General features: G+C 37.5%; 2 protein-coding genes across 6 annotated transcripts in view; one reads left to right on the top strand and one right to left on the bottom strand.

Annotated features, from left to right (window-relative positions):
* Positions 1-14,398, bottom strand: part of HMG20A (high mobility group 20A) — a 90,057-nt gene that overhangs the window by 41,400 nt on the left and 34,259 nt on the right. The window lies entirely within an intron of this gene.
* Positions 9,945-11,374, top strand: LOC131835751 (dnaJ homolog subfamily A member 1-like). The gene has a single exon (XM_059180303.1). It carries the CDS (start codon positions 10,011-10,013, stop codon positions 11,196-11,198), a length of 1,188 nt encoding a protein of 395 aa, XP_059036286.1. The 5' UTR covers positions 9,945-10,010; the 3' UTR covers positions 11,199-11,374.

The raw sequence follows: 14,398 nt of genomic DNA, 5'->3' as shown, positions 1-14,398 counted from the left end.
AACCCAGTTCTTTAAAAAATCATGTTGTCTGTCCAACCAGCCTCAAATTCAAGTCTTTTTGACCACTATTCCCTATCATTTCAGCTCTCTCAATTACTTCTACTACAACTGACCTCTAACCACGCAAACCTCTATTCACTGGCCCTTGATTTTCCCTTCTCTGTCCAGCTTAGATTCCATGGCCACATTTCAAATATTCTTTTGTCAACACTCTCAAATTCTTTGCCTTGCCACTCCTTTTACACCTCAGATATAGATCAATTCTGAGTTTTAGCTCAAGATGGTGTTGGAGAAAAGTCACAAAGGATGCTCCTGTAAATTTATCTAACCACAAGTAGGCCCTCAATGTTCTCAGCAGTCATTCTACATTTTCTTAGGATCTTCCCCAAATGCCATAACAGCTCTGACAAACTTTTCCAACCAATTCAAACCTAAGTCACTCAAACCCTCCCACTCACCCTCCTCTCTTTACACTCCCTATCCCTGACTCACATCAAAGGCCACCCGAAGTTGCTTTTTTAAACATATAAATCACATACCATAAAATTCATCCCTTAAAAACATACAATTCAGTGGCTTTTATATATTTATAAGGCTATCCATACAATCAACACCATGATGATTTTAGAACATTTTCATCACCCCCAAAAGAAACTTGGTACCCACTAGCAGTTACTCTTCATTCTCCCCTTCTCCTAGGCCTGGGTAACTACTAATCTCCTTTCTGTCTTTATGGCTATATACCTGTTCTGAACATCTCATATAAATGGAATCATACATGATGTGGCCTTTTGTGTCTGGCTCCTTTTGTTAGGCATAAAGGTGTTTATCACACAGCTTCATCACGCTGTAGCATCAGCATTTCATTCTTTTTTATGGATGAGTAACATTCCATTGCATGGCTACACCACATTTTGCTTATCCATTTTCAGCTGACAGACCTAGGTTAGTTCTACTTTTTGGTCACTATGAATCATGCTGTTTATGAACATTTGTGTACAAGTTTTCTTGTGGACGTGTTTTCAGTTCTCCTGGGCATATATCTAGGAATGGAATCACTGGGTCATATGGTAACTCCACATTTAACATTTTGAGGAGCTGCCAACGTGTCTTCCAAAGCATCTGTGCATTTTATGTTCCTCCTAACAATATAAGAGAGTTCCAAATTCTCCATATTCTTACCACATTTTTTTAGGAATGCTAAAGAAATATCAATTCTAGCCCTTCTAGCTTTCCACATGGGTTAAGGGAAACATACAACTCCAGCTCCCTCCAGCCATCCTGTCTCACCTAAAGGGAGGAAAAAAAAAAAAAAAAACCCTGAGAAGCATGAGAGGTTACAGTCCAGGGGCAGAGGCTCACCAAAAGACTGAGACCTAATGCTAAGACTATAGAATGCTTCTCCCTCTACCCTTACCACTACATTACTGAAGGCCTATGTACCATAGTTCCTTCTATCCAGTATATCATGTCAACTCTTCAACAAAAAAATTACAAGGCATACTAGAAGAAAAAAAACACAGTTTGAAGAGACTGAACAAGTAATCTATGGCATGAATACTGAAGTTTTCAGACCAGAACATTTTAAAATTATAAGTTCAGGGCTTTAATGGAAAATGTAGACAATGCAGGAAGAGACAGATAATATAAAATATAAACAGATAAAAGAGAGATGGACATTCTAAGAAAGAATCAAAAAGAAATGCTGGAGATAAAAAAAACACTGACACATAAATGAATATTTTTAATGGGTTTATTAGTAGACTGGACATAGCTGAGGATAGATTCTCTGAATTTGATAATATGACAAGAGAAATTTCTAAAACAGAGAAGCAAAGAGAAAACAGACTGGAATCAACAAAAGGACAGATTATCCAAAACCTGGAGTGACTACAAAAGCTGTAACATACATATAATGGGAATAGCAGTAGAGGAGAGAAAAGAACAAAAGCAGTATTTAAAGCAACAGTGACAGAATTCCTCCAAATTAATATCAAACAATAGTCCACAGGTCCAAGAGACTCAGAGAACATCAAACAGGATAATGTAAAAAAGAAACAAAAAAGCTTTAGTAAAAAAAAAAAAAAAAAAAAAAGAAAAAATCATACTCAAACTTCAGGAAATCAAAGATAAAGAAAAAAATCTTGAAAGAAGCTAGAATAGAGGGAAGGCTGCAAAGAGGGTGGACAGACCCTACACTCACCTTGTCCCATGAATACAACTAGACAATACTCACATCAGTATAAATAACCCAGAAAAACACCTGCAGACTGGGAGAACAAACCTCCACAATTAAAGATAGAGAACAGGCCATACTGAAGAGGGTAGGAAGGGTGGAGATGTGGTGGGGGCCGAACTACTGGTGCTTGTCTGTTGAGGAGGGTGGTAGGGGGAAGTGAGCTTCAGGCTAGGAGAGCGAAAGAAACAAACCGTGACACTGGGAAGCCTGCAGGAGGAAGATGAACCCCTATAACATTTGGCTTTGAAAGTGAGAAAGGCCAAATTTCCTGAGTTCTTAAAAACAATGGGACTTAAAGCATGGAATTTAAAAAACCAATGGGTTCAGTTCTGGGAGAGCCTAGAGGGTTATAGGAAGCTGAGTCCCTACCCTTAAAGAGACAGCAAAACAAACAGCCAGCTGAAATACAGCACAGAAGCAGCAGTTTAAAGAATGCTTGGGGCATATGAGAGGGAGAGTAATTTACTCATTCCTGAGTGTGTCCTAGAGGGGCAGGGATCACTGAGGGACTTCTCCAGGAACTAAGGAGCTGGCAGGAGATACACAGCCACCTGCAGGAACCAGCACAGCAGGCGCACTCACTATTTACTACCTAAGTTGTTTACACCAAACCCCACCATCATGTGCTTTGGTGGATCCATCCTTTCCAGTCAAGTCGGCCCAGTCCCAGCACTGCCAAGTCTACCTCCCTGAGAAGACTGTGCCAACATTGCATCCCCCAACCCACCTCCAATCCATGTGTTTTGCAGAGCCTCAGTTTTGGCAGTGGTAGAGGGCCTTGCGTGTCCTAGGTGAACCTTGTTAAAATTGCAACCCTGGGGCGCCTGGGTGGCTCACTGGGTTAAAGTCTCTGCCTTCGGCTCAGGTCATGATCCCAGGGTCCTGGGATCGAGTCCTGCACCGGGCTCTCTGCTCTGCAGGGAGCCTGCTTCCTCTGCTCTCTCTCTGCCTGCCTCTCTGCCTACTTGTGATCTCTGTCTGTCAAATAAATAAATAAAATCTTAAAAAAAAAAATGCACACCCTGACTGTGGACCAAATACTGTGCAAAAACAAGCAAAGAGAGTATCTGTAGACAATTGGACTGAAGGAAAAAGTGGCCCAGACACAATAGTGGGACATATGCAACACGCACGGCAAACACCTCTTGAAGCCACCAGGTCCTGGTAAACAAAGGACATTGACCTGCACAGCACTACAGGACCTCTTCTTCTTAAGTCCATTATTTTAAAGAGCAGGAGACATAGCTGACTTTCCTAACACACAGAAACAGACACAGAGCATTAGACAAAATGGGAGAGAGAAGTATGTCCCAACTGAAAGAAAAGGACACAACCACAGCAAGAAACCTAGGCTAAATGGATCCAAGTAATATGCCTGACAGGGAATTTAAAATAATGATCATAAAGATACTCACTATACTTGAGAAAAGAGTAGAGAACAACAGGGAGACCTTTGACAAAGAGATAAAAAAGAATCAGAGATGAAGAGCATAATAAATGAAATTAAAAATACACCAGATGGAATAAATTGCAGACTAGAAAAAGTAGAGGAATGAATTAACGATCTAGAAGACAGACTAATGGAAACTAATCAAGTTGAAAGGTGAGAGGAAAAAAATATGCAAAATGAGAACAGACTTAGGGAACTCAGTGACTCCACCAAGTGTAACATTTGCATTATAGAGATCCAAGGAGAAGAGGAGAGAGATAAGGGGACAGAAAATTTATTTGAAGAAATAATAGCTGAAAACTTTCCTAATCTGGGGAAGTAAACAGATACCTAGATTCGGGAGGCAGAGAGATTCCCCCACAAAATCAAACCAAGGCATATAGTAAGTAAAATGTAAAAAAGTAATGATGAAAAGAGAAAATTTAAAAGCAACAGGAGAAAAGAAGAGAGTTATACACAAAGGAAACCCCATAAGACTTGAAGTGGTTTTTCAGCAAAAGTTTTTAGGCCAGAAGAAAGTGGCATGATACATTCAAAGTATCAAAAAAAAAAAAAATTTGCAGTGAGGAATACATTATCCAGCAAGGATATCATTCAGACAGAAGGAGATATAAAGACTTTCTCAGACAAACAAAAGCTAAGAGTTTATGACCACTACAAGAGCCCCACAAGAAATGTAAAGGGGAATCTGTGAGTAGAAAGGAAAGGCCATAAGTAAGAGTAAGAAAGGTAGGAAATACAAAAGTAGTAAAAATAAGTATACTGGTAAAAATCACTCAAAAGATTCATAAAACAAAAGAATGTAAAATATGATAGCATATAGCTATAACATGCGGGAGTGAATAGAGGATAGACTGGGTTCAAACTTAAGCAACCATCAACTTAATATAGACTGCTATATGCAGAAGATGTTATATAAAAACTTAATGGTAATGACAAATCAAAAACCAAACAGAGATACTCAAAGAAGAAAGAGAAAGGAACCCAAGTATATTACTAAAGAAGGCCAGCAAACTGTAAAAGAGAGGAAGAGAAGAAAGGATCAGATAAGAACTACAAAAACAATCACAAAACAGCTACCAAAATGGCAACAAATACCTATCCATCAATAATCACTTGGTGTATAAATGGACTAAATTCTCCAATCAAAAAACACAAGATGACAGAATGGATAAAAATCAAGACCCATCTGTACACTGCCTATAAGGGTCTTAATTCAGACCAAAAGACACATGCACATTGAAAATGAGGGGACAGAGGAACATGTATCATGCAAATGGATGTTGAAAGAAAGCTGGGGTAGCAATACTGATAAGGGACAAAACAGACTTTAAAACAAAGGCTTTAATAAGAGACAAATATATATATATTATATATATATAATTATTAAAGGGACAGTCCAACAATAAGTTATAACAATTATAATATTTATGTAACCAACATGGGAGTACCCAAATACATAAAACATTTAAAACAAACATAAAGGAACCAATCGATAGCAATATAATAAGAGTACAGACATTAACACCCCATTACATCAATGGACAGACCATCTGAAGAGAAATCAACACGGAAATAGTGGCTTTGAATAGCACACTAGACCAGATGGATATAACACATATATTCAGAACATTCCATGTGAAAAGAGCAGAATATAAATTCTTTTGAAATACACGTGGAACAATCTCCAGAACATATCACATACTAGGTCACAAAACAAATCTCAACAAATTCAAAAATATCTAAGTCATACTATGTAACTTTTCTGACCACAATGCTATGAAACTAGAAATCAACCATAAGAAAAAATCTAGGAAGAGCACAAATGGAAGCAAAGGAACATGCTATTAAATAATGACTGGGTCAACTAAGAAATCAAAGAAGAAATAAAAAATTACATGGAGAGAAATGAAAAGGAAAACACAATGCTCCAAAATCTTTGGAATGTAGGAAAAGCAGGTCTAAGAAGGAAGTTTATAGCAATACAGTCTTACCCCAAGATTTTTTAAAAAAAAAAATCTCGAATAAACCACCTGACCTACCTAAAGGATCTAGAGAAAGAACAAACAAAGCCCAAAACCAGAAGGAAAGAAATAATAAAGATTAGAGCAGAAATAAATGATATAGAAACCAAAAGAAGAAGAAGAAGAAGAAGAAGAAGAAGAAATCTTTGAAACCAGAAGCTGTTTCTTTTTGAAAAGATAAAAGAACTGATAAACCTCCACCAGCCTCAAAAAAAGAGAGAACTCAAACAAACAAAATCACAAATGAAAGAGGAGAACTAACCAATAACACAGAAATACAAATGGTTGTAAGAGATTTATGACAAATTATATGCCAATAAATTACACAAACTTAAAAGAAATGGATAAATTCCTAAAAACATAACCTATCAAAACTGAAGCAGGAAGAAATAGAAAATTTAAACAGACTGATTACCAGGAATTTAAGAATCAGTTAATAAAAAAATCTCCCCTAAAACCAAAAAGTCCAGGACCAGACAGCTTCACAGATGAATTCTATCAAACATTTAAAGAAAAGCTAATACCTACTCTTCTCAAAGTTTTCCAAATATAGAAGAGGAAGGAAAACTTCTAAATTCATTTTGTGAGGTGAGCATTACCCTGATACCAAAATCAGGTAAAGACACCACAAAAAATGAAAACTAAAGCCAGTATCTCTGATGAACACAGATGTAGAAATCTTGAACAAAATACCAGCAAACTGAATCCAACAATATATTTAAAAAATCATTCACCACAATCAAGTGGGATTTATTCCCAGGATGCAAGGGTGGTTCAATATTCACAAATCAATCAATGTGACACATTGCATCAATAAGAGAAAGGATAGGGGTGCCTGGCCTGGTTCAATTGTACAACATGCATCTCCTGCTCTTGGGGCTGTGAGTTCGAGCCTCACATTGGATGCAGAGATTACTTAAAAATAAAATCTTAAAGAAAAATAAGAGAAAGGATAAAAAACATCATTTCAACAGATGCAGAAAAAGTTTTCATAAAGTACAATACCCACTTATGATATACACTCTCAATATAATAGGTTTACATGGAATATACCTCAATATAATAAGGGCCTTATATGAAAAATCCACATCTAACATCTTACTCAATGGGAAAAAAAACAGCTTTTCTCCTAAGGTCAGGAACAAGAAAAGGATGTCAACTTACACCACTTTTATTCAACATAGTGGTGGAAGTCCTGGCCACAGCAATTAGACAAGGCATCCAAATTGGTGAGGAAGAAGTAAAACTTCTATAATTTGCAGATGATATGATACTATAAATAGATAATGCTAAAGACTCCACAAAAAAAAAAAATACTAGAACTGACAAATGAATTCAATGAAGCTACAGGATACAAAATCAATATATGAAACTCTGTTGCATTTCTATATACTAATAATGAAGCAGAAGAGAAATCAAGAAAAACAATCCCATTTACAATTGTACCCAATAATAAGATACATAAGAATAAACTTAACCAAAGTGGTGAAAGGCCTGTACTCTGAAAAGTATAAAAGGGCTATGAAAGAAACTGAAGTTGATACAAAGAAATGGACATTCCATGCTCATGGATTTAACAAATATTGTTAAAAGTTCTATACTACCCAAAGCAATCTAGACATATAATGCAACCCCTATCAAAATACCACCAGCATTCTTCACAGAACTAGAACAAACAATGCTAAAATTTGTATGGAATCACGAAAAGACCCCAAATAGCCAAAACAGTCTTGAAAACAACAAAACTGGAGGTTTCACAATTCCAGACTTAAAGTTATTTTACAAAGCTATTGCAATCAAAACAGTATGGTACTGGCACAAAAACAAACACAGACTAGAAAGGCCAGAAATAAACCCACAATTATATCATCAATTAATCTTCTACAAAGAGGCAAGAATATGCAATGGGAAAAAGACAGTCTCTTCAACGAATAGTCTTGGGAAAACTGGACAACTGTATGCAAAGGAATGAAACTAGACCACTTTCTTACACCATACATAAAAATAAACTCAGAATAGATTAAGCACCTAAATATGTGACCTGAAAACATAAAAATTCTAGAAAACAGGCAGTAATTTCTTTGACAATGGTCATAGCAACATCCTTTCTAGATAGGTCTCCTGGGGTAAGGGAAACAAAAGCAAAAATAAAGTACTGGGACTACACCAAAATAAAAAACTTCTGCACAGTGAAGAAGAAAATCAACAAAACTAAAAGACAACCTGTTCAATGGAAGAAGATATTTGCATATATATTCTTCTGACATATCTGACATATCTGACAAAGGGCTAGTATCCAAAATATATAAAGATCTAATACAATTCAACATCAAAACTCCAAATAATCTAATTAAAAAGGAGAAGACATGAACAGACAGACATTTCTCCAAAGACATCCAGATGTCCAACAGACATATAAAAACTTGCTCAACATCATCATCAGTGAAATGTAAATCAAAACCACAATGAGATATTACCTGACATCTACCAGAATGGCTAAAATACAAAACTCAAGAAACAAGTGTTGGTGAGGATGTGGAAAAAAAGCAACACTTGTGCACTGTTGGTGGGAATGCAAGCTGGTGTAGATACTGTGGGAAACAATATGGAGTTTCCTCTAAACGTTAAAAATAGAACTACCCTGTAACTCGGTAACCACACTACTGAGTATTATTAACCCAAAGAATGTGAGAACAGCATTTGAAGGGATATATGCCCCCCTATGTTTACTGCAGCATTACTGACAATAGTCAGACTATGAAAGTAGCCTAGTGCCCATCAATAGGTGAATGGATAAAGAAGATGAGGTGTATACATACAATGGAGTATTATTCAGGTATAAAAGAATGAAATCTTGCTATTTGCAGTGACTTGGATGGTCCTAGACAGTATAATGCTAAGCAAAATAAGCCAGTCAGAGAAGGACAAATACATGATTTCATTCATGCGGAATTTAAGAAGCAAAGCAAACAAGCAAAGGAAAAGAAAGAGAGAGAGTGAGAGGTAAACCAAGAGACTGACTCTTAACTCTTACAGAGAACAAACTGATGGTTACCAGAGGAGAGGTGGCTGGGGGGGATGAATGAAATAGTTGAAGGGCATTAGGAATGCACTTGTCTTGATGAACATTGATTAATGTATGGAAGGTTGGGTCACTACATTGTAGACGTGAAACTAATATAGCACTGTATGTTAAAATAAAACACTGGGTTTAAAATAAAATTGATCCACACACATATCCTGAGGGGGGAGGGGGTTAAGAAAGAAGCCAGCTTCCTAAAAATACCTAACCTACAGAAGCAAAGATAATTATATCCAATCTCTCCTTAGAAAGTATGTAATCAAGAGAGGGGAATGAAATACAGGAAGCAGGGGCTCCTGGGTGGCTCAGTGGGTTAAAGCCTCAGCCTTTGGCTCAAGTCGTGATCCCAGGGTCCTGGGATAGAGTCCTGCATTGGGCTCTCTGCTCAGCAGGGAGCCTGCTTCCTCCTCTCTCTCTCTCTCTCTCTGCCTGCCTCTCTGCATACTTGTGATCTCTGTCAAATAAAAATATACGAAGCATTGAGAGAAAAAAAAACAACAGCCTAAATTTCTGTATCCTGTGATATGATCTACAAAAGTGAGGGAGAAACAAAAATTTTCACAAAGAAAAATTGAAGGATTTGTTTCCAGTAGACCTGCCTTGAAAGTGAAAAAAAAAAAAAAAAAAGTAAAAAAGAAAGAAGTAAAAATGTTCTTCAAAAAGAAGAAAAAAATGACACTGGTCCGAAACTTGGACCCACATAAGGAAAGGAAGACCACTGGAAAATGAGTAAGTGAGGGCAAAGTAAAAAGGTTTATTTTTCTTATTCTTAATTGATCTAACAGATAACAGCTTCTTTAAAGTAATAACAGCAACAGTGTATTTGATTATGTACGCTTACACACACACACTTATGTAAAATAAATGACAGTAATGATACAAGGGCTGAGAAAAAAGAATTAGGAGTATTTTGCTGTTATATGGTACTTGAACTACCCATGAATGGAACAGTGTTATTTGAAAGTAGACTTGGAGTAGTTTTAAAATATTGCAAACTCTAGGGCAACCACTTAAAAAAAAAGTAAAAAATAGAAATAGAATTGATATGGTAAGAAAGGAGAGAAAATGGAATAAAAAATGCTCAATTAAAACCACCAAAGGCAGGAACTTTCCAGAACGCTCGGTGAGACGCGGAGGAGCGGCAGCTACCCGAGCTGCGCCCAGCAACGCGCTCCTTCCCGCTCCCCCACATCGGCCTCGGCCCTCTCACCGAAAATGGTGAAAGAAACCACTTATTATGATGTTTTGGGGGTCAAACCCAATGCCACCCAAGAAGAACTGAAAAAGGCCTACAGGAAACTGGCTTTGAAGTACCACCCTGATAAGAATCCAAATGAAGGAGAGAAGTTTAAACAGATTTCTCAAGCTTATGAAGTACTCTCTGATGCAAAGAAAAGGGAATTATATGACAAAGGAGGTGAACAGGCAATTAAAGAAGGTGGAGCTGGTGGTGGTTTTGGCTCCCCCATGGACATCTTTGATATGTTTTTTGGAGGAGGAGGAAGAATGCAGAGAGAAAGGAGAGGTAAAAATGTTGTGCATCAGCTCTCAGTAACCTTAGAAGATTTATATAATGGTGTAACAAGAAAAATAGCTCTGCAAAAGAATGTGATTTGCGATAAATATGAAGGCCAAGGTGGTAAGAAAGGAGCAGTTGAGTGTTGTCCCAATTGCCGAGGTACTGGAATGCAAATAAGAATTCATCAGATAGGACCTGGAATGGTTCAGCAAATTCAGTCTGTGTGCATGGAGTGCCAGGGCCATGGGGAACCAATCAGTCCTAAAGATAGATGTAAAAGCTGCAATGGAAGGAAGATAGTTCGAGAGAAGATTCTAGAAGTTCATATTGACAAAGGCATGAAAGATGGCCAGAAGATAACATTCCATGGTGAGGGAGACCAAGAACCAGGATTGGAACCAGGAGATATTATCATTGTTTTAGATCAGAAGGACCATGCTGTTTTTACTTGGCGAGAAGACCTTTTCATGTATATGGACATACAGCTGGTTGAAGCACTGTGCGGTTTTCAAAAGTCAATATCTACTCTTGACAACCGAACCATTGTCATCACCTCTCATCCAGGTCAAATTGTAAAGCATAGAGATATCAAATGTGTGCTAAATGAAGGCATGCCAATTTATCATAGGCCATATGAGAAGGGTCGCCTCATCATCAAATTTAAGGTAAATTTTCCTGAGAATGGCTTTCTGTCTCCTGATAAACTCTCTTTGCTGGAAAAACTCCTACCTGAGAGGAAGGAAGTAGAAGAGACTGATGAAATGGACCAGGTAGAACTGGTGGACTTTGATCCAAATCAGGAAAGACGGCGCCATTACAATGGGGAAGCATATGAGGATGATGAACATCATCCCAGGGGTGGTGTTCAGTGTCAGACCTCTTAATGGGGCCAGTGAATAACACTGCTGGCATTTTATGTGCAGTAGTGAATGAGTGAAGGACTATAATCATAGCTCACTACTTGCTATTGTTTTTGTTTTAATATTCAACTATAGTAGTGTTTTAAAAGTTAAATGAAGAATAAACTCAAATATAAAAGCTCAAAAAAAAAAAAAAAAAAAAAAACCACCAAAGGCAGAAAAGGTGTGGAACATAAAAAAGGAAAAAAATAAAAAAGGAACAAAGAACAATGGCAACAAATAGAAACCAGTAATGAAGATGACAGACATTAATCTAATTATATTAATAACTGCCTTACATGTCAATGTTCTAAATACACAACTGAAAGACAGAGATGGTTAGAGTGAATGAAACACAAGTTTCAACTATATGATGTCTATAAGGAACCCACTTTAAATATATAGACACACATACATCAAAAATGAAGGAATGGGAAATGATATAACACCAATCAAAAGAAAGCAAGAGTAGCTATATTAATTTCAGACAGAGCAGACTTCAGAGCAAAGAAGTCATCAGGAATAGAGGGACAATGCCAAGGGATGATACTCAGGGAAGACGTAATAATTTTTAATGTTTATATGTCTAACTACAGAGTGTCAAAATGTGTGAGGCAAAAACTGATAAAAGTGCAAAGAGAAATAGATGAATCCACCATTATAGTTGGAGACTTTAACACCCCTCTAAGAGAAAGAGACATATCGAGAAGATAGAAAATCAGTAAGGATGTAGATGAACCCAACAGTTCCACCAATCAACTGGATATACAAATGGCAAGTATCTATATGAAAAGATGTTCAATATCACGTCATTAAGGAACTGAAAAGTGAGACAACGAACTACCAATACATAGCTACTAGGTACGGTTAAAACCTGTAACAGTTAACTAATACTAATACGGTTAAAATCCGTAACATTGACGACACCAAATGCCGATGTGGATTTAGGACAAGAATTCTATCCACTGCTGGTGAGAATGAATGTAAAAAAGGTACAGCCACTACGAAGACAGTTTGACAGTTTCTTACAAAAGTACATTCTTATCAACAATTGAGTTCCTTGGTATTTACACAAAGGAAGTGAAAACTTACATCCACTAAAAACCTGCACATGAATGTTTACGGCAGCTTTATTCGTAACATCAAAATTTGGATGCAACCATGTCTTTCAGTTGCTAAGTGGATAAACAAACTGTAATACATACTGATAACGGAATATTATTCAGTGCTAAAAATAAGTGAGTTATCAAGCCATGAGAAGACATGGAATAAACGTAAATGAATACTACTAAGTGAAAGAAGTCAATTGTAAAAGGTTATGTATGATATGATTCCATCCATACGACATCCAGATTAGGCAAAATATGGAAACAGTAAAAAGACAATGACTGCCAGGGTTAGAGGGGAAGCAGGGGTGAACAGACAGAATACAAAGGATTTTTAGGGGAGTGAAACTATTCAGCACAATACCACAATTGTGGATATATAATCATTCGTTTGTCAAATCCCACAGAAGGTACCACACCAAGAGTGAACCCTAATGTAAACTAGCGTTTTGGGTGATGATTGTGTTAATTAAGCTCACTGATGTAACAAATATATGGTGTTGGCTGGAGATGTTGATGGTGGAGGGGAGTATGGCATGTGTGAGGACAGGGAATATGTGCGAATTCTTTGTACTTTCTGCTTGATTTTGTTGTGAACCTAAAACATCTATAAAACAAAGTTTATTAATTAAAAATTATCATAAATATTATATATTATAATATGCAATTTATAGTAAGATAGACCTGCTATAATCATGCTTAAGAATAAATACAACTGATTTTGATATGTGTGCAATTTAACTAGAGTAGGTAAAAGCACAAAGGCTTACTAGAGAACAGTCTACCAGCTGTGAACATTAAGCTAAGAGCAGTCAGAAGGCTGTAAGCATTAATCAATATGTTTTACAGAGGGAATAAGAACACTGGCTAATCCCATCAGGCAGTTAACTGGGGTTCAGTTAAGTGAAATTCAGTTAAGAACTCTTTCACTGCAGGTTTTGATACGGGAGATGAGAAGGAAAAAGATAATTAAATACCTTTTTTTTTTTTTTTTTAAGATGGGGTAGTTAGTATGGGGGCGAGAACTGACATATACATATAAGGCTTAGGGTTACTTCAAGATAAGGGCATAAGGAGGTGTGTGTTAGGCTGGGGGTTTGGTGGGGGCTCTCTATTCCTAAAATCTAGAGCCTATGCTCCTGTAAGTATAAATATTAATTTATACATATACATTTTTAAGATTTACCTTTTTAAGAAAGAGTGTGAGCAGCAGGAGGGGCAGAGGCAGAGGGAGAATCTCCAGCAGACTCCCCACTTAGTGTGGAGCCGGATCTCACCACCCTGAGATTGACCTGCACCGAAATTTAAGAGTTGGATGCTTTATCAACTGAGCCACTCAGTCACTCCTATTATTAATTTTTAAAAATGTTGGTAAGATAGGGACGCCCGGGTGACTCAGTTGGTTAGGCAGCTGTCTTCGGCTCGGGTCATGATCCCCCATAGTCTGGAATCAAATCTCACATCGGACTCCTTGCTCAGCAGGAAGCCTGCTTCTCCCTCTGCCTCTGCCTGCCAATCTGCCTGCTAGCATCCTCTCTCTCTCTGACAAAGTCTTTTAAAAAAAAATGTTGGTAGGGTAGTGTAGGAAATATTTTTATTATTTTTTAAAGCTTTTATTTATTGGGGTGGGGGGGCAGGGGCACAAGCAGGGGAGCAGCGGGCAGAGGGAGAGGCTGGCTCCTTGCTCAGCAGGGAGCCCAATGCAGGACTTGATCCTAGCACCCTGGGATTGTGACCTGAGCCCAAGGCAAACACTTAACCAACAGAGCCACCTAAGCATCCCATGCGTAGGAATTAAACAATAAAGAAATGGATTCATTCACAGAACAAATATTTTTTACTTTTTTTTTCTAATCAATTTTATTTTTATTTTTTAAATAAACATATATATTTTTAACCCCAGTGGCACAGGTCTGTGAATTGCCAGGTTTACACACTTCACAGCACTCACCATAGCACATATCCTCCCCAATGCCCATAACCACACCCCCCTCTCCCGACCCCCCTCCCCGAAGCAACACTGTTTGTTTTGTGAGATTAAGAGTCACTTATGGTTTGTCTCCCTCCTGATCCTATCTT

Source organism: Mustela lutreola, chromosome 7 (genome assembly GCF_030435805.1).
Source record: "Mustela lutreola isolate mMusLut2 chromosome 7, mMusLut2.pri, whole genome shotgun sequence".
NCBI lineage: Eukaryota > Metazoa > Chordata > Mammalia > Carnivora > Mustelidae > Mustela > Mustela lutreola.
Note: the sequence above shows the minus strand (reverse complement) of the source record. Positions and strands in the feature narration are given on the sequence as shown.

What these genes read in the sequence shown, in the direction of transcription:
- LOC131835751 (XM_059180303.1), top strand. Translation starts at nt 10,011, where the DNA reads ATGGTGAAAGAAACCACTTATTATGATGTTTTGGGGGTCAAACCCAAT.